The sequence below is a fragment of the Artemia franciscana genome, chromosome 17 (assembly GCF_032884065.1).
Source record: "Artemia franciscana chromosome 17, ASM3288406v1, whole genome shotgun sequence".
NCBI classification, from domain to species: Eukaryota; Metazoa; Arthropoda; class Branchiopoda; order Anostraca; family Artemiidae; genus Artemia; species Artemia franciscana.
Window position 1 is genome coordinate 6,132,986 of NC_088879.1, and position 19,804 is coordinate 6,152,789.

Below are 19,804 nucleotides of genomic sequence, written 5' to 3' on the forward strand. Positions count from 1 at the left end.
TGAGAAGACTTTGACAAGTTAGTTGAGCCTTAGTGTCATTGTCTTTTTCAGACAATTTGTCACTGCACGGCCAATATCGATGTGACGTTACAACCTTGAAGCACTAGATACAAAAGTATGAAATCTCGTCACATATTAGCACTCCAAAAAGAAAAAGAAATTGAGAAGACTTTGACAAGTTAGTTGAGCCTTAATGTCATAGTCTTTTTCAGACAATTTGTCACTGCACGGCCAATATCGATGTGACGTTACAACCTTGAAGCATTAGATACAACAGTGTGAAATCTCGGCATATATTAGCACTCCAAAAAGAAAAAGAAATTGAGAAAACTTTGACAAGTTAGTTGAGCCTTAGTGTCATTGTCTTTTTCAGACAATTTGTCACTGCACGGCCAATATCGATGTGACGTTACAACCTTGAAGCATTAGATACAAAAGTGTGAAATCTCGGCATATATTAGCACTCTAAAAAGAAAAAGAAATTGAGAAGACTTTGACAAGTTAGTTGAGCCTTAGTGTCATTGTCATTTTCTAAATTGTTTTTTTTTCTTTTTTAGTTCTTTTTTCTTTTTTTGGTTAGTTTTTTCTTTTTTTCGTTTTTAGTTTTTTTCCTTTTTTTAGTTTTTTCCTTTTTTTAGTTTTTCTTTCTTTTTTTCTTTTTTTTTGGTTAGTTTTTTCTTTTTTTGTTTTTTTATATAGATTTTTTTTCTTTCCTTTGTTTTAGTTTTTTCTTTTTTTTATAGAAGATAGTGTAACAGACGGACAGATGGACAGACACTACATTTTTATTTATTGTAATAGTGACAATTTCTATATTGTCACTATTACTACTATAGCTACTACTAAAAACTCATTGTAGCACTAAGCCATCTGAGGCCAAAACAGCTACGCATGCTCCTTCTCCTCCATCCTAATGTATTCAAGGTCTCCCTCTTTGCACTCTCCCAGGAAGTTCCCATTTCCCTTAAATATTTCTTTATATCCTCCCATCCCAACCGCAGACGACCTGCTTTTGCAGGGTTAATTTCGAGGTAACGTTATACCCTTGAGGCATTAGACAAAAAAGTGTTAGAGAAAAAAAAAGTGAAAATGTACATTCAATAGTATACTAAAAATAGAAAGAAACTGAGAAGTTAGCTAACCCTTGTTGTCATTGTCTGTCAATTGTCATTATCGTATGGACAATTTCGGTGTACAACCTTTTAGCATTAGACACAAAAGTTGGAAATCTGCACCTAAAATAGTAAACTAAAAGGAAAAAGAAATTGAGAAGCTCTGAGAAGTAAATTCAGCCTTTTTCTTTGCAACTTAAACTGTGCTTCAGATCATAGCCGCGTGAAATTCACTGATAAATTAATTGAATTTTACATGGGAGAAGATTTCCTTTTTCTGACTAGGATAGTCATTCTATCTGATTTTTGTTTAATTTTACTTTTATATATGTATTTGTTTCATATATTTACGCTACCGGTCAAACAAACGAATAATAAAGAAACCATCTAAAATAATGTTAAAAATAAAATAAAAACAACAAAAAGGAAAATAAATAAATACAATGAAATTACCTGTTGCTTCGAACTAGAGGGGTTCGTCAGCTGATTACAAGCATTCTGAATAGCTTGTGAAGCTCGCATCAATGACGCTTGATCAACAAGACCTGGCTTACCGGCGACACTGGAGGGATCCGAAACACCAACTAGATATGCAGCTTGGGCAGCTGACTCGACTAGACCACAGATAGAGTCACTAACTCCTTTGACAGCTTCACCAAAAGGCTCATATTCGGCTTTTTTCGCAATATTTGCTATTCCAGTCATGCCTTCCCCTATGACATGAAACAATTATATAACATATTATTGGTATAACAAATTACATAACAAATTAATATAATAATTGTATAATACAATATAAATTGTATAATAATGATATAAGAAATTATATAGTAATGATATAACAAATTATTGGTGGGTAGGGTCCAAAGATGAGAAAATTGAGAGCATTCGACACTATAAGGGAATAATACCCTTAAAAATTTGGGGAAAGTACTGAAGCAAAGAAAAATCAACCGCTCTGCGATCCGGAGGACGGCTTAGGCCATTTGCTCCTGCGGTTACGTGCGGTGGCTGGAGGTAAATTTCGACGAGCAACGTCTTGGCATTATTATACCATCAAATACACCAACTACTCTTATGGTGGTAAATTTTATGTTGAAGGTGATAGAGGTGAAGTGAAGTAGCTGCGATTAGAAGTGCATAATGTTTAAAGTTTAATACTTTTTGTTGTTAGATAGCCAAAAGAACAAATCTTTTGGTCTTTGTTTTTTCCTTGATCTTATTAGTTATTTCGCGCTGAAGAAGAGAGGCGGTTGTTCCCTCGAAATATTCGCTTTCTGTGTTTTCTTCAGTATTTTCATTTGGCCTTTAAGAACCCCATTTTTGATCGTTATCTTTCTTTGTGTTATGGCAGGTCAATGTGGTTTAAGAAATTATATTAGTATGCTCGAATGTGGTAACACTGACAAAAATGGGATTTCTGCCCTAAAAACTCCGTTATTTTGAAATAACCAAAAGAATATCTAGAAAATCGCAGTCTTCAGTCAAGAATAGATTTAAGATTGATTAGGGGTAAAAAAAGGTTTTTATTTTGATATCCTTGGTACTTTAAACACCATAACACCATAACACCATAACACACCATAACACCATAACACGATTAACCACACCAACGTTTAACATAAGCTAAGAAGGAATTAAAAACCTACAAACACCGCTGAGGGCACTGCGTTGCCAACTAGAAAGTTCGAAATAAGAGATTCACAAAACTAAATATTAAATTCAAACAAACAAAATATCAAGTTGAGCTGTTAGTTAAAAATTCACTTTACATAGTAATATTCCCAGCGACTTCTAAAATACACTCTTTGATTTTCCCTATACTCATTTGTTAAAACCGTAACGATATGAAAAACTAATATTGATCAGATTTTCGGCATTCTTTATATAAAAAAAATCAGAGCATTTTAAAAAGAAAAAGACCTAATTGAGATTATTATTCTGTGTCTTTATTGGATTAACGGCAAAAGATTTTTTAAGCAGTAAATTATCAGAATTCTTTTATTTTCGAGAAGTGTTTTTGTACCTCGAAATCTAGTCTGCATAAAGTAACCCTAGGTAAGCTTAGTAAAATGTTGAAACCCTACATCTTAAAGCCCTCCTCCCCAGAAAAAAAGTTTGAGACAGTTCAGGTAATTAACTATTTAAAAGACATAATATGGGTAGAAACTTTGCTTTCGGATGTACTCCAAAACCATTTAAGGTTTAAGTTACAGGCCAGGCACTTATCCCCCCCCCCGGGGGAGGGGGGTGGGTAATATGCCTAGCACCATATATGAGGAGACCATTGGGGGAGAGGGTGATTAATAGCCAAATAAAGAACAAAACGATGGAAATGACAATAAAATTAACAATTTAAAAATTTCTCTCTTTTTGCTATCTTTCTTGGATCTCTACATCTTAAAGCGCAAAAAAAACAAAAACAAAACAACAACTATGAATCAGTTCATGGTAATTAACTATTTAAAAGACCTAATATGTGGAGAAAGTTTGATTCCTGATATGCTCCAAAACCGTTTTAGGGTGAAGTTACAGATAACGAACTTTTCACCAACGGGGAGAATTTTCGGGGAGAAGGAGGGGGTTCAGAAGGAGTATATCTAGCACCATATATGAGACCATTAGGGGAAGGGGGAGGACGAATAACCAAAACGCGAACACCAACGTTTCACCAACGGGGAGAATTTTCGGGGAGAAGGGGGGGGGGGTTCAGAAGGAGTATATCTATCACCATATATGAGACCATTAGGGGAAGGGGGAGGACGAATAACCAAAACGCAAACAAACTAATGAAAATGGACATAAAATTAGCAATCCAAAAATGTCTCTCTTTTTGTTCTAGCATACCTCCTTCTGGAGAGCCGCTATTCTAAAGGTTTACCATCATACAAAAATTAGTTGAGATAGGAAATAACGCTAACTACTTTTATCCGAATAAATGCCGTCTCTGGTCACAGTACCTTTTCACAATCCAGCTGTTTCAGGAGCGATTCTTAAATGATTAAACAAAAAGTAAAACTTTAGAGTAAAAAACGAGGTACTGAGAAGGGAACAATCGCCCTCATATATGTAATAATTTCTCTCCCTTTTAACTTTCAATGTTGCTCCTTAGTTTCAGCTGAAAAATTTCGTTTTTCTATTTAATTTAAATAAGAGAAGCCACGAGATTGAGTTACAGGTAGCCAAATACCATTTTCAAATTTAAGAGCACTCATGATTCTTCTTAAAGTTTAAAATGTATTTCATAACCATTAGAGAATTAGTGGAAAGGTCTATTATCTGCATTTACGATAGACTTTCAAAAGATATTAAGGTGGCTTTTATCACTAACTTGAAACAAACCAAAAGTTGATTTTATATTGCCATCTGTACAAAAATAAAAAGGTGACAAAGTAGCTATTTAGCAACCACATACTCCAGGATTTATCCCAGTGTCTCCGTCCTGCGGTGAACAGCTTTTATACCCAGGAACATCAATGTACAAAGATGTATGGATAGATGGGGGGCAAATTGATTTATTTTTTTTTTAATATCTAGATGGTCGAGTTTTGTAGTTTTGAGATTTTTTTAAACAGAAAAAAAACACAAAAAATTATTTTTTAACGAAAATTCCATAAAAAGGTGCTTTCAAAATCTAGAGGATAAATACTGGGGGGGGGGGGAGGAATACTGGGGGAGATGAAAGGAGAAATACTGCATAAGATTGTAATTTTGTCCTTTATATTTGCTATTGCAGAAAAAGTAGCAATTAAGGACGGAAAAAATTCAAAACGTTAGAAAAAATATTTTCTTAAAACTCGTGAAAAACTAAGAAAAAAAAGATCTAGATATTAAACTAGAACATATCTAATGAAAAAAAAGAAAAAGAAAAATATTAACATTCACCAAAAATAGTAAACGCGAACCTAATGTCTCAAAGTAAAATCTAAACATTCAAAATAAATTCTACCAAATTAACGAGTTATAGAGGATAAATAAAAAAAAAACAATAAAAAAGAAAAAAGGAGCATTCACAAAATATATATATATATATATATATATATATATATATATATATATATATATATATATATATATATATATATATATATATATATATATATATATATATATTCAACTCTTACTAGTTAACTGTACTTTCTTGACAAAATAACAGGAATAAATAACAAATGTATCATCATTTTTAATATTATTTTACATTTTTTATTTTTATATTATTATTTATTTATCATTTATATCTACTATTTTAAGATATTCATTTGTATATTTTCATTTTACTCATTTATTACTTGATATCATTTAATATTATTGCTTATTATTATTTATTTAATAATTTAATTATACAAGTCAAGAACTCACCAAGACTCTTACTCTTCTCCATCACATTCTCTAAGCACTCAAAATAAGTCAAATCAGTAACAGGCTGGGATGGATTATCCAATAGTGACTTCATAGACTGGATGGCTCGTACAGCGTTGTCACATTCCTTTTGACCAGGTGCTGCCGAAGTGCAAGAGTCAATTAATGCATTAATGGCTTCTGTAACACCTCTTGCAGCGTTAGATAATAGGCTTTTCGAGTTTGGCACTGTAGGGTCTGCGTTGTATTGTTTGGCAGTTGTCAACAGTGTAATTGAGGTTTTACTTACTGTTCTAATAGAGGTTATCATCTGGTTTCGGACCTCTCTTGTCTGAAAAAAGGTAGCAGTTGATTATCTCAACTTCGTATCTCCACCAATACATTAGGTGGGGGTGGGGGTACTTTGAAGGAGTAATTACCAACCTAAATACCAACAACGAGTAGAAACGACAGGGAGTTTTCCTTAAGACAGTGGAACCTTAAACAAAAATTCGACCCTCAACTAAACCATTTTTAAAACATTCCCAGCTCCTTACTTCAGGGAATTTCAAACCGGCCCAAGCCTAAAACTTTCACCATTTTAAAACTTTTAGTGAGTCAAAATTAGAACGAATAACTTGATGATAATTTTTTGTTTGTTGTTTGATTACTATTTAAAAGTGGTAGAGTGGTAACAAACTAAAACAGTTTATTATAGACGAGCTAGGGCAATTCTTTCAGGTACCACATCGCTTTAAAAGTGAAGGATAAATTAAACACAATACCTATATTAGTACCTAAAACATAGATAATTCATTCCCTTGTCGGCAAGGTTTTAGATGGTAGCACCACAGGGAACCCCCAAAGTAGTCAAATTATTTAAATGATGTTTCCGATGAGCTGGTTTCAACGTTTTCCTAGTAGGCAATTTTTAAGGACTGCTCTTTCCTGAATATTAAAAACAGAATTATCTTATGTTTAATCGAAAAAACAAAATTTACACTTTCTGATGAGATAGGTTGTATTAAAACTGAATATCTGTATCTCCAACATAAAACGGGAGAAGTCAAATGGTTTTTTTCTACGATTTTCATGAAAATAGGCGTCAGATTTAAGCTTTCTGTCGATTATTTGGAATATACTAGTACGTTGATAAAATATATTAAAATATGAAAATAGTATTACCATGTGCAGGCGAATCCAAGGGGGTGTCTGTCTTCTTTTTAGGGGGTAGAGGAGGAGGAGGACAAACAACGCTCTTCTGACAAAACGGTACTTTTTTTCAGAACTTTTACCCACCCATCCCCCTCCACCTTCAGACCAAAGCTCTCAACTAGGAAAGATATCTTGCTAGCCTCCCAAAATTGACCCGCCAAAAATCAGAAATTATCATATGATAATTTTCATATATATATATATATATATATATATATATATATATATATATATATATATATATATATATATATATATATATATATATATATACATATATATATACATATATATATACATATATATATATATATATATATATATATATATATATATACATATATATATATATATATATACCTTGGAGATGTGTGACATTTCCTGCCCTAGTCTCTGGCATATACAGTTACAAATTTTGAACTTGAACAGAAACTTTTGGATTTAACAATTTAAGACAAAAAGAAGCCATTTCGTCCTTTTGTTTATATTCATAACATGAGTCTATATTTTATGGAGTAAATAATATTGATTTTCATATAAGTATTATTGTTTATTTTCAGGTACTATCGTAATGACCTATCTCATTGGTTTGCTAAATTCTAGCCCAAGCCACATCTGGCTTTTTAAATAGCTCCTTAATTTTTGTAAAATATTTTGATATATAACCTATTCGACTTCACCTAAAGCACAGCTTAGATACGAATACAGTTATGAAAACTCGATCTATTTCTGGGACACAGTGCGCGGTAGCAATGTTAGCGGCTGGAGACAGGAAACTGGCAGTCTGAATCTAAAAGCCGGAGCAATTCACAGCTTAGATACCAATACAAAACAAACTTGCGTTTCCGCCTATGGTGTTGTAGTACGATCTAAGCGTCGGAGCGCGTGCGCCAAGTTCAGAGCTCTGTACCAAAAGCTTCTCATGGGCAAGATAGGAGTTTTCATAACCGTATTGGTATCTAATCTGTGACCTGAAGTTACAAATGTATCAAAATTTGGCTACAGTGAAGCATTAAAGTAAATTGACTTACCCCAGTTTGGCTGGCAATATTCAGTCCAGCTTCAACTAAATCTTCATAGGCTTGACCATACATTTTCGAAGATTTGGCCAATGTTGATGAAGACTCCCTGGCTGACGCCACAACCTGACCAACAGCTTCATTTAGTTGAGAAGCGGCCGCGTTTAGTTCATTTTGAATTTCACTGTAGGGTTTTTCACACCTTGGGAAATTGTCGTCATCAAGGTGTTTGTTTAATTCTGAAATGGCCTTGATTGTATCATCAACATCTTTTTGACCTGCAAATAGAGATATTTAAAACATAAATTACAAATTACAAAAAAAAACAAGACAATTTAAAACCTATCAAGTTCACAGTGGTGTGAACTAGAGGGGCGAACTTACTCCCGAATATTCTCCTAGATTTTAAAAATATTTTTCTTGGGGCGTTCTGATTAAAAAATGGATTTTTTGGTATTTTCATATAAAAAAAAATTGAAGGAAAAAAAAATTGCCAGTCCCCTAGATTTTGTAAAATATATCCCCCCCCCCGGTTTTCATAAATTGAAACCTCTGGAATTTTTAAAGGGTCGAATTATCAGTCTCTCCGTATAAACAATGATATTCAAAATATACAATTCAGTCTATCACACTTTCGTGTTTATGAGGTGCTCTCGAAGAACTTATTTTATCATGCACTTGGTGCGTGATATCTTTTTAAATCGCCCATATCCACAGTGGCGAGGGTAATATTTCGGCGAAGATTTCAAACGCAATATACAGGTTTCAGGTTCGTGCCATTGTCTATTCATTGCACTTCGTGGAGGGTCAGCGCTTACAAAAAAAAAGGAAATTAGACGAGCATGAAATTAAAAGTGAAAAATTTAATAAAATAATGAATGATTCGGTAAGTAAAGAGCCCAATAAAAACTTGAAAGGGGGGGATATTTCATGGAGGGTGACCCAGATTTATCTGCATTATTTGAAAAACGAACAGAAATTAAATCATTTTTTTTTTACTGATAGTAAAGAACAACACTAAAACTCAAACCGAACAGAAATCATTCCGTATATGAAGGCTTGCCCCTCCTCAAAACCTTACTCTTGACGCTAAAGTTTGACTGTTTGTCCCAATTTTTCAAGAACGGCTATTGAAACGCAGGGGTTGTTTAATTAGAATAGGAAGCTTTTTTTAAAAGTGCTAACAGTCTTAACGCAAAGAGCAAGATATTGAGGAAGGGGCAACCTCTGATATACGAAAAAATTTCTGTTCGTTTTGAATTTAAATTTCCCTTTGTTGCTTTTTTGTCATGAGTTTTGAGATAGCCATTTGTTCAAAACATAGAGTATAACTTTATACTGTGCTGCATTAGATGGGTATCTTAAATATTGATTGGATGTCCTTAGGGAGAAAATGGACTTGGGAGGGGGCTAGGTGCCCTCCAATCTTTTTGGTCACTAAAACAAGGCACTAGGACTTTTTTTCGTTCGAAGGAGCTCCTTTCTGATCTTATAGGTCCGTCGGGTCGATACGATCAACCCTGAAAAAAAAAACGACGAAAAACAAACAAAAAAACATAAAAAATCCGTGTTTTTTCATCTGCCAAAGAATACAAATTCCTCGTTTTTGTAGATAGGAGCTCGAAACCTTCATAGTAGAGTTCGCTGACATGCTAAATTTGACGGCGTTATTTTTGTTTGTATCGCTTTTTTTCAGGGGGGGGTCCCTTTTTTGAAAATCAGGTAAATTTTCTCAGAATCGAACCTTTTGATGGCAACATTAAACTTAATGAACTTTATAGACTTAGAATCAACTTAAAAAGCCAGTTCTTTTAATGTATATATGATTATCAACTTTCCGTTTTTTAGAATTCCGATTATTATTCGGCAGAGTCACTCAAAGTGCAAATTATTTCCTGGTCTTTAGAAGACATGGGGGTTGTTAGCCCAATTCATCTTAGTAACTAATTATTTTGAAATCAACCTTGTTAATTTGTGGTAATTTCTGTTCGTTTTGGATTTCATTTATTTATTGATGGTGATTTGTGATGGTTTTACGTTTAGAAAATTACTTGACTTTATGTCAACTCTTTTTGGTTTATTTACTTTTCTTTTCTTTACTTTTCTTCGAAAAACTTCTTTTCTGGATTGTTTTTTATCAATCAAAATTTAAGACAAGCAGAAATAAAGTATTATAATGATGCGAACTTAAACGGAGCCTGATTAACGACCAATAAGTTTATCTTTTATATTTTTGTGTACAAAAGACAAGATATTCCATAACACATCTCAGAGAAATTTTTTAAATATGTCTTTCTAACGACGGGGAAATTTTTATTCGTATTTATTTTCTTTTCGTTTGCAAAACGCCACGGCATTTATCATATACACCCCCGAATTAGAATGTACTTGCACTGAATGTTATTGCTATGTTTGTTGCTAAGTTATATTGCTATGAATGTACTTGCTATGTACTTGCATTGAATGTTAATGATCGAAGGCGAATTAATCCCTACAGCTTGAATTAGCGACACTATTAAAAAAATTAAATTAAGAAATATATTTGTTCAAACGAAATCGAAAATGACATTAAAATATAAAACACCGAAAATTATTCCGTGTTTTTGTTCGGTTCTTGGCGTTTACTTCCTTAAAATATCCCCCACGGAAAATACCCCTCAGGGGAAATACTTCCCCGACGTTTCCCCCCTCCGTGGAAAATAAGGCTTTCCACATTTGAGAATTCTACTTGAGTTTTGTTTTTGTTTTTCTGTAGGGGGAAGGAATTTTGGGTCTTGTGTATTATACGCCACTCACTCAAGTTTATGCTGCGTAAAACTCGAAAACGAATCGGCTTCTTCGTTCGTTTCTTTCAGCCTAGCGCGAGACAAGACAAAGACAAGTGACACAGTAGATGGGAAATATATAGTTTTGGCTATATATTTGCATATAAGAGGGGGGAGAGGGAAGTATTCGGAGAGTTTGAAGTCAGAAAACAATTCTTACTTCATAATATGCAGAATAACGGTACCTAACACATTTTCCGTACAGACCGGCTATACTTTACCCCCGCCCCTCCCTTAATGTGCAAATGTATAGCCCAAATTTGTTTCTAAGGTAAAGAAGAAACTAACAAAGAAACCGGTTGTTCTCGAGTTTTACGCATCGTAAACTTGAGTGAGTGGCGTATAATACACAAGTACCGGAATTTTTCACGGAGAGAGAGAGCCAGATTTATTGTTTAAAAACGATCAGAAATTAAATATAAAAAAAACAAGCTTTTTTAACTGAAAGTAAGGAGCAACACCAAACCTTGAAACGAACATAAATTATTAAGTATATAAAAGGGGTTACCCCGCTATTATTACATATATGAAGAGGGAAGACTCTTTATGCTCAAGTATTTATTTATAGAATTTTAAACAAATCTTGTTATTCTAATTAAACAGCCATTGTGTTTCAGGAATCGTTCTTAAAGAATTAGGACAAAAAATACAAACTCCAAAAACTCCTACCGCAAAGAGCAAGGTCTTGTGGAAGGAACAATTCCTTTCATATACTTGAGATTTTTCTTTTTAAAGTTCTGATGTTGCTCCTTACTTTCTGTTGAATAAAGCTTGTTTTTTAAATTTGATTTCTGATCGTTTTTCAATAATATCGGGAAATCCAAATCTCTCCATGAAAGTCACCGGATCGAAATTTTGAGGCAGCCATTTTGTTCAGCATAGTCGAAGAACATAACAACTATGTCTTTGAGGACGACTTAATCCCCCACTTTCCCCGGGGGCTGCAAGTTACAAACTTTGACCATTGTTTACATATAGTAATGGTTATAGGGAAGTGTAGTCGTTTTCAGGGGGACTTTTTTGCGTTGGGGTGGGGTTGGGTCGGGGGAAGGAGATTGCGTGGGAGGATCTTTCCACGGACGAATTTCTCATGAGGGAAAAGAATTTCCATGAAGGGGGCGCAGGATTTTCCATTATTATTACAAAAAAAAAACATTGAGAAAATAAATAAAAACAGTTTTTTTCAACTGGAAGTAAGAAGCAGCATTAGAACTTAAAACGAACAGAAAATATTACGTATATAAGGGGGTTCGTCTCCTCCACAGTACCTTGCTCTTTACGCAAAAGTATTTCTAGTAATTTCAACTATTTATTCTACGGCCTTTGTGATTCACGGGTCATTCTTAAAGAATTAGGACAAAATTCAAGCTTTAGTGTAAAGAGCAAGGTATTGACGAGGGGTAAACACACATATAGAAGTTCGTTACTTAAGTTAATTCGTAAGTTACGTATACTTATTACTAATAAAAACGTTCGTAAAAAATATAAAGTTCTAGTTGCATTTTTAAGCAACCAAAAATTGAAAAGCAACTAGGCTTCCTCTCCCACCCCCTTTTTTTTAATTAAAATCATCCAATCAAAACTATGAGACAGCCATTTACCTAAAAAAAATAATATGCGAATTCAGTTTTAATTATTCATGTGCGGTGAGCCAAAATAAAAACATGCATTAATTCAAACACGTTCACAAATTAATAAAAATAAAAGCTTTTTAACGACAATTTTTTTTTTTTTTTTTATCAAAATCCAGCCATTTACCCAAAAAATTAATGTTCAAATTTCGTTTTGATTATTCATGTGCGGTGAGCCAAAATCAAAACATGCATTAATTTAAGAACATTCAGAAATTGGACATGTTTTTTTAACTGCAAATAAGGAGCGACATTAAACTTAAAACGAACAGAAATTATTCGTATATAAAAAGGGTTGTCAACTTCTCAACGCCTCGCTCTTTACGCTAAAGGTTGACTCTTTGTCACAGTTCTACTTTTTAAAACAATAAAAAACTTTAGTGAAAAGAGTGGGGACGTTGAGGAGAAGACAGCGTCTTTCATATACGGAACAATTTCGGTCCGTTTTAAGTTTTAATGTCGCTCTTTACTTTCAGTTAAAAAAAAACTTTGTTTTCTTTAATTTAATATTATGACGAACTGAAAATTATAGTAAACTGAGTGGGTTATTATAAATAAATTGATTTAAAAAAGGAACGCGACCAAAAAAGAAACACCCTAAAAAGATATTTTAGGTTTTTATGAAGGTGTTCCGGTTATTTTTCAAATTCTCCAGGAGACAAAAATAAAGTTTTGCCGCATTTTGAAAAAAAAAACAGTTTTTTTTTTTTTTTACAAATTCTGTAAACGAATAGAATTTCAGCTCTCCAGAAGGAGCCAGGCTAGACCAAAAAGAGACATTTTTAGAGGGCTAATTTTGTGTTCATTCAACAGTTAGGGGCTGGTGTGGGAGAGTGGTGATTTCTGTTTTCTCCCAGTGTACTCCCTTGTCTCAACCATTACGGTTAATAAATCAGTATTGTGTTCAAAATTTGTCCAGGCAATGGTTAGCGCACCAAACTCACAAATAAATAGTTACTGGTTCGAGTCTCGGTGGTGGCTATGGTCTGGTCTGTGGCAAGAGTTAGTGGCGTATCCCTGTAACACAAAAGTACATCCTGCTTCGAACGGATACTTAGAAAAACCCAGGATAAAACAAGAGAAGCATCGGATGAAGATTTGCCTCCAACCACACATAGCATTCACGGCCTAGGGCAGAGCATCAGAAGATCCGCAACTACGCTACACGGACCTCATATGCCTGCACGCAAGAGGCTACTGTTTTGCTGATGACGATGCTTAAAATGCAAATAAAGAACTAACCTGGAAGATTGTTAAGGCAATTGGTTAGCGACTGTGTCACTTGTCTTGAAAGTTCATGCAGCCTCTGTTGACCCTGGGAATTACTAGGATCACTAAGCAGCACTCGAGATTCTTCAATGACTTTATATGCTAATCCAACTGTGCTTTGTGCATTTTCAATTGCTCTATATTGTGCTTCACGATCATTTGTTGTTGAGGCAACTGCACGCGTGGCTTGTGTCAGGTCTCGCAATGCGGAAGCAGTTCCACTGGCAGCAATTCCTGTGTATTTGGCATCACCTTGAGAAGCTGCGGTAAGAAGCTGTGCAACAGATGAGCCAACTGATTTTGTTGCACTGCTGAGTTGAAGAGCAGCATTTTCAGCCTAGAATAATGTACAGTTTTTGACATAAAAAATAAACGAAAATTAGAGAAAAAACGGGTCTAAAACATAAAAGCAAAAATTAGAACAAAAAGCAGAAAAAAATATGAAAAAAAACTGATCTAAAAAAGACAAGAAAAGGGTTTATCTTTACAAAACAAGTTTTAACATCCACTAAAAAGTAGATTACTCTAAAATTTGTCACACTTCCTCGTCCTGAGCAACTTACCTCAGTAAACAGGAAATAGAGTTTCGTTTATGACTTTTTCAAAACTAAAATTCATTTCATAAAATTACTAATTCTACTACTACTTTTAACAACTCACCGCAGCAGCAAGCCGTATGAAGCCAACACAGTTAAGCAAGCTCCTCCTCCATCCAAATCTATTTAAAGCCTCCCTTTTTACACCCTCCCAGGAAGTTCCTATTTCCTTTAAATCTTTCTTTATAGCATCCTCCCATCCCAGACGAAGACGACCTGCTTTCCGTCTAGCCCTAGACGGTTCGCCGAAAAAGGCCAATCTTCGGCAATCTGTCATCCTTCATCCGCAGAACGTGCCCTAGCCATCTTAACCTTTCTTTCATCATAGCCTTAGAAAGCGGGATGGAACCACACTTTTCGTAAAGCCTACTGTTTGAAATACGGTCAGTCAGCCGGGTACCCAGAACAATCCATAGGCGATTTCTTTGGAAAGCATCTAGTAAATCTTCATCCGATTTTCGGAGCGCCTATGCTTCAGAGCCATATTTGACCACTGTCATTATTGTACCTATCAATATTCTAATCTTGGTATGCAGACTAATCTTCCTATTCTTCCAAACTTTTTTTAATTGTGAAAAACACCATGCGCCTTGGCTATTCCACTTTTAACAAATTTACTAATTAAGAAAACTATAAAATCTGTAGATAATTTAAGAGCCATGGGTTTAGTAATTTCAAGCACATTCTTCTAGCGGCCTAAATTCGCTTTCCAAGTCTAGCCAATTATTGCCTTCTTCTAGCTTTATCTATCCATCAATATCGGACGAAAAGCTTGTCCGGCTTTGCTTGCCACCGCGCAAATGACAGACAAATTTTACAATTCTTTCAAGATGGGTTTTCCCTTTTCTTTTCAAGATGATTATAGGTTATTAAAAAACTGATGATTATTTTCATAACTGATTGATAATTGATTATTTATAATGACTTTTGATTAACGGTTTGATTAATGGACTTTGAATTCATTAATGGTTATTTGATTAATTATTATTTTGATTTTTCGACTAAACCACTTTTATCATATATTTTTTTATTGGCCTACTATCTTTGGTTGTTTGATAATTTGGTTAAAGTGCCGAAACCCTTTAGGCAAGTGTGTATTCTCCTGATGAGCCCTTGCGCTGGGTGGGCGCCTATGAATTATTTGTCTTATTTATTGTTTTTAATATTTGGTAAATGACGACTTATACTTACTTACGACACGACTGCCTGTCCATGGATTATTCTTTATGGTTGATTGTGTATGGCTATGCTGTTTGACCTATGTGATTGTATGGATGAGTAGGGTTAAGGCCTCATTCAAGTACTGATCTATATTAATCACTAATTAGGAAAACAGTCTTCCTTTCTCCTTTTTTTTTCTAGTTTAATGGTGTGGGTTCGTTTCTGTGTTTGCGTTGTTGTACTGGTGATTTCTTGTTTCTCAATATAAATGAAGCAAATTCTTATATTATGAACTACTATTTATAAACTATTTTATTATTGCTACCACCACGAGCATGATTATTACTTTTAATTATTTCTATTACTTTTTTTGTCTTACTTTATTTTTTTTTATTATTTTTTTTTATTGACTATTATTTGATGATTCAATATTGATTAATGACAATAATTGTTGGTAATGATCAGTGTCTTAGAGCTAACTATTGAAATAACAAAAAAAAAAATAACAATAGAATGAAACAGAACCTTACGTTATCTTCAGAAAGTGGCATCAAATTAAGTGGCATCGTGGCAAATGAAGTGGCAAATTAAGTGGAAAGTGGCATCAACATTCCCTATTCATTAAGTGGCAAATTAAGTGGAAAGTGGCATCAACATTCCCTATCTTTAATCAACATTCCCTATTCATTAAGTGGCAAATTAAGTGGAAAGTGGCATCAACATTCCCTATTCTTTAGAACCCATCCAGTTCTATACTAAGCCTAGGAATTGCATTCAGGACTGATTTTTTTTTCTCTGATTGTTTTATTACTGAACATTTTCTAGCTAATTATCGAAACAAAAAAAAGAAGAACACAACAAATGACTATAAAGATGAAAAAAAAAAATCTTACATTATCTCCAGGAAGTGGTTTCAAATTAAACGCATCCACAGCTCTTTGGAACTCATCCAGCTCTTCACTAAGCATAGCAATTGTATCCAATGCTGATTCCAGCTCGAGCGGTCCACACGCATCGCGAGCTTTTGCAGCGGCGGTTTGTAGCTCCCCCAACGACTCAGCAAAAGCTTTGGTCTTACTGGAAAGTTGCATAGAGCTGGCACTGTCAGTTACAGTAGGAACTGCTGCTTTTGCAACTTGAACCAATGGCTGCCCAGCCTATTATCATAAAAAATACTTAATTTAGAGAGAGGCTAAATTAATTTAGTGTTACTTAACACTAAATTAATTTAATACTACTTTGTTACTAATTTGTCACTACTAATTATTGTTACTTCTAATTTATAATTATATTATAATTTGTTATAATTATACTATAATAATATGCTAGTATTATTGTATTATTAACATTAGTATTATACAATAATTATATTATAATATTATATTACAAATAATATATAATTAATTATGTTATAATATGTTATAATTATATTATAATTTGTTCCTACTAATTTGTTACTAAACCGTTAACTAAATTTAGTGTTACTTAACACTAAATTAATTTACTACTACTTTGTTACTAATTTGTTACTACTAATTATTGTTACTACCAATTTATAATTATGTTACAATTTGTTATAATAATGTTATAATATTATATTATAAATAATATATAATTAATTATATTATAATATTTTATAATTATATTATAATTTGTTACTACTAATTTGTTACTAAATCACTAACTTAATTTAGTGGGACACTAAATTAATTTAATTTTACTTAACACTAAAGAAATTTACCACTACTTTGTCACTAATTTGTTACTACTAATTATTATTACTGCTAATTTATAATTATGTTATAATATATTATAATTATATTATAGATTATATAAAAATTATATTTCCTATTATCATAAAAAATGCTTAAATGTGAGACACTAAATGATACAACTGAGGAAGACTTCGTGAAATATCAATACAAAGATAAAAAAAAAACCATAAAACTCATCAAAGGACGAGCCGTCGTTTTTTATTAGTAATTAAATTTAAAAAACAAGTTTTTTCAACTGAAAGTAAGAAGCAAGATTATAACTTCAAATGAGCAGAAACGAACACCGCTCGCTAGTCGTGCAACTGAAAGTAAGGAGCAACATAAAAACATAAAACAAACAGAAATAATTCTGAATATGAGAGGGGCTACCCCTTCCCAGTCCCTTGCTCGTTATGCTAAAGTTTTTTATTGCTTTAAAAACGCTTCTTATTGCAATTAAACGGCCCTTGTGTTTCAGGAGTCGGTCTTAAGGAATTTGGCCAAATAGTCAAACTTTACTGTAAAGACCGAGGGTTGTAAGGGGCAGCTCCCCTCATATACGGTATAATTTCTGTTCGTTTAAAGTTTTAATATTGGTCCATACTTTCAATTGAAAAAACTCGTTTTTATTTATTTTCTGATCGTTTCTTAAATTCTGATATGGATATTTGCCTACCCCCTGAAAACTTCCCTCGGAAAATCCCTCCGCAGGAAATTTCCCCGTGGAAAATCCACCCCCACTAAAATTCTCCCTGGAATATTTCCTACTCTCTGAAAATTCCCCTAGGCAATTCTTCTTGCTTTCATTTGAATTTATTTTTATTTAATTGCTAATGGTTTTCCAAATCATGCCAAAAGCTCTCCTAGCTTTTTCCCCCTAGCCCTCCTCCGTGAAGAATTCTCCCTGAAAATCCCCCTCTATAGAAAGTTCTCTCTAGAAAAATTTCCCAACGACAAATGCTATATGAAAATATCTGACAAATTACGCAACTTAGACCCTCTCCCCGTGTAAAATTTTTCCTGGAAATTCCTCCGTCCTTAAACTTTTCTCCCAAGGAAAATTCCCCTTGTGCCCACCTCCCCCCCATAAAACATTCTCCCCGAAAAATTTTCGTATATTTCCCCAATAAGAAATACTATGTGGAAACAATGGGCAAATATCATAACTCGAATCTCTTTCCCCGGGGGCTGTGGGGGCAATGTCATCTCCAAAGGCATAACTGAAGGCCCTTTCAACAGGATAGATTGGATGCTATTCAATCCATAAGTAAGACAATGAATGATAAAACTGAGGATAAATTCGTGAAAAGTCAATACTGTGACCAACAAAGAAAATAGCTCTTAGCTATCAAAATCATACTTCAGCTTAAATTGTGAAATATCGTTAAAAATAACAGAAAAAAACACAAAAAGAAGGAGATACTAACAGAGAAGTGCTGCGTTATACGCTGCAATTGGTTGTTAATAGTAGAAGCAGTAGCGCTCACCTGAATGAATTCTTCAGTAACGTTGATCAGGTTGAGTTGACTAGCAGTGGACTCTGGATCTCCAATGGTTGCTTTCACTCCTTGGACAACTTTAGGAATAACGTCAGCCACGGATTGACACTCAAGTATTAACTGATCATGCATTGGCATATTGCTGTTGTATTGGCCTGAATTCTGAGCGGCAGCTAAACATTGGGTGGCATTTGATGCAGCTAATTTGGCAGCGTTCTGGAAATAAGTTAAAATCATAATGCGATACAACCGTAAGCATTTCGTTTTCAAATTCCTGTTCGTAATTTTTATCTCAATAGCGCCGTATGTTTACTAATAAAAGTTACAGTAAAATTATTCTTCGGAATACCATGGACATCAAAATAAAATATTTGTCACCCTGGGCCCACCTTAGGTCTATTCATACCTAAAAAAGTGGTGTTGTAAGATTTCACTTTCGGTTGGGTCAAAATTATGAAGCTTTTAGGGCATTATCCCATTTCCATCAGTGTTGCCACGCTATACAGCAAAATAAACAAACAAAAGTGACAACCCGTCTGGTCCATATAAATTCAAGCATTATCAAAGTGTTGATTCCCAAAGAAGACTTCACGTCCAACGTTACACCTTCTTAAACTGTTTGATATCAAATGAGCTTTTTTCTTCTTGTTTTTTCTTATTTTTTCAGCCACGTTTCGTTTTTTTAAAATTCGGTGCCGGCTCCTCCGAGAACTGCATAACTCACCGGGGCTCTATTTCATTGAAAATCGAATTGCCGATTTTTCTTCTTTTTTATATATATATATATATATTTGAATGTGCAAGTTTCTACTTAACTAATTTTCACTGTCTCTACTACTACTCAAGATACTTAAATTAAATTTGTACTACTCTTCAATCCATTTCAGATTGTAATTATTGAACGGAATACTTTCATCGCTAGTAATGTATTTTATAATCCATCAATAACACAAAGGCATGGCGTGTATCAAAAAGAAGAAAAAAGAAAAAGAAAGACACATTCAAAAATAGGTACAAATATATACAAAGTAAAAAACACGAATAAACTAAACTTTTCAAAAAAGTAAACCACTCCAAGGGTGGCAAACCTCTTTTGACGACAAGTTTACATGTAATTATCCAGCTGTACGATCGGGTCGAGGAACTCAGTAATATTGTTTCAGTACGGTGTTACGGGACCATAGCGAAACACTCAGAAGAAACTACGCATAACCAAAAAAATAGCTTACTAGTTTGGTTCTTATCACTTTCATTCAGAATAACTCTGAACGGAGCTAAGTACAAAACATGGGGAAGAACAACAGCATTATACATTTTCGCGAGGAGCATTTTTGTCATATTTGTTTGCGACAGCACTAAAGAAGCATAAGCAGCCCGGATTTTCT

At 33.9% G+C, this 19,804-nt stretch overlaps 1 protein-coding gene across 5 annotated transcripts in view; it reads right to left on the minus strand.

Moving 5' to 3' along the window:
* The window catches only part of LOC136037746 (talin-1-like), a 206,399-nt gene that overhangs the window by 52,348 nt on the left and 134,247 nt on the right, over positions 1-19,804 (minus strand). For all 5 annotated transcript variants that reach the window (XM_065720530.1, XM_065720532.1, XM_065720531.1 and 2 more), the window contains 6 exons: positions 18,408-18,635; positions 16,060-16,323; positions 13,383-13,746; positions 7,697-7,962; positions 5,472-5,802; positions 1,566-1,825 (listed from right to left, as the gene is read on the minus strand). In XM_065720530.1, the coding sequence (XP_065576602.1) occupies positions 1,566-1,825; positions 5,472-5,802; positions 7,697-7,962; positions 13,383-13,746; positions 16,060-16,323; positions 18,408-18,635 (1,713 nt within the window). The remainder of the gene's footprint in view (positions 1-1,565; positions 1,826-5,471; positions 5,803-7,696; positions 7,963-13,382; positions 13,747-16,059; positions 16,324-18,407; positions 18,636-19,804) is intronic.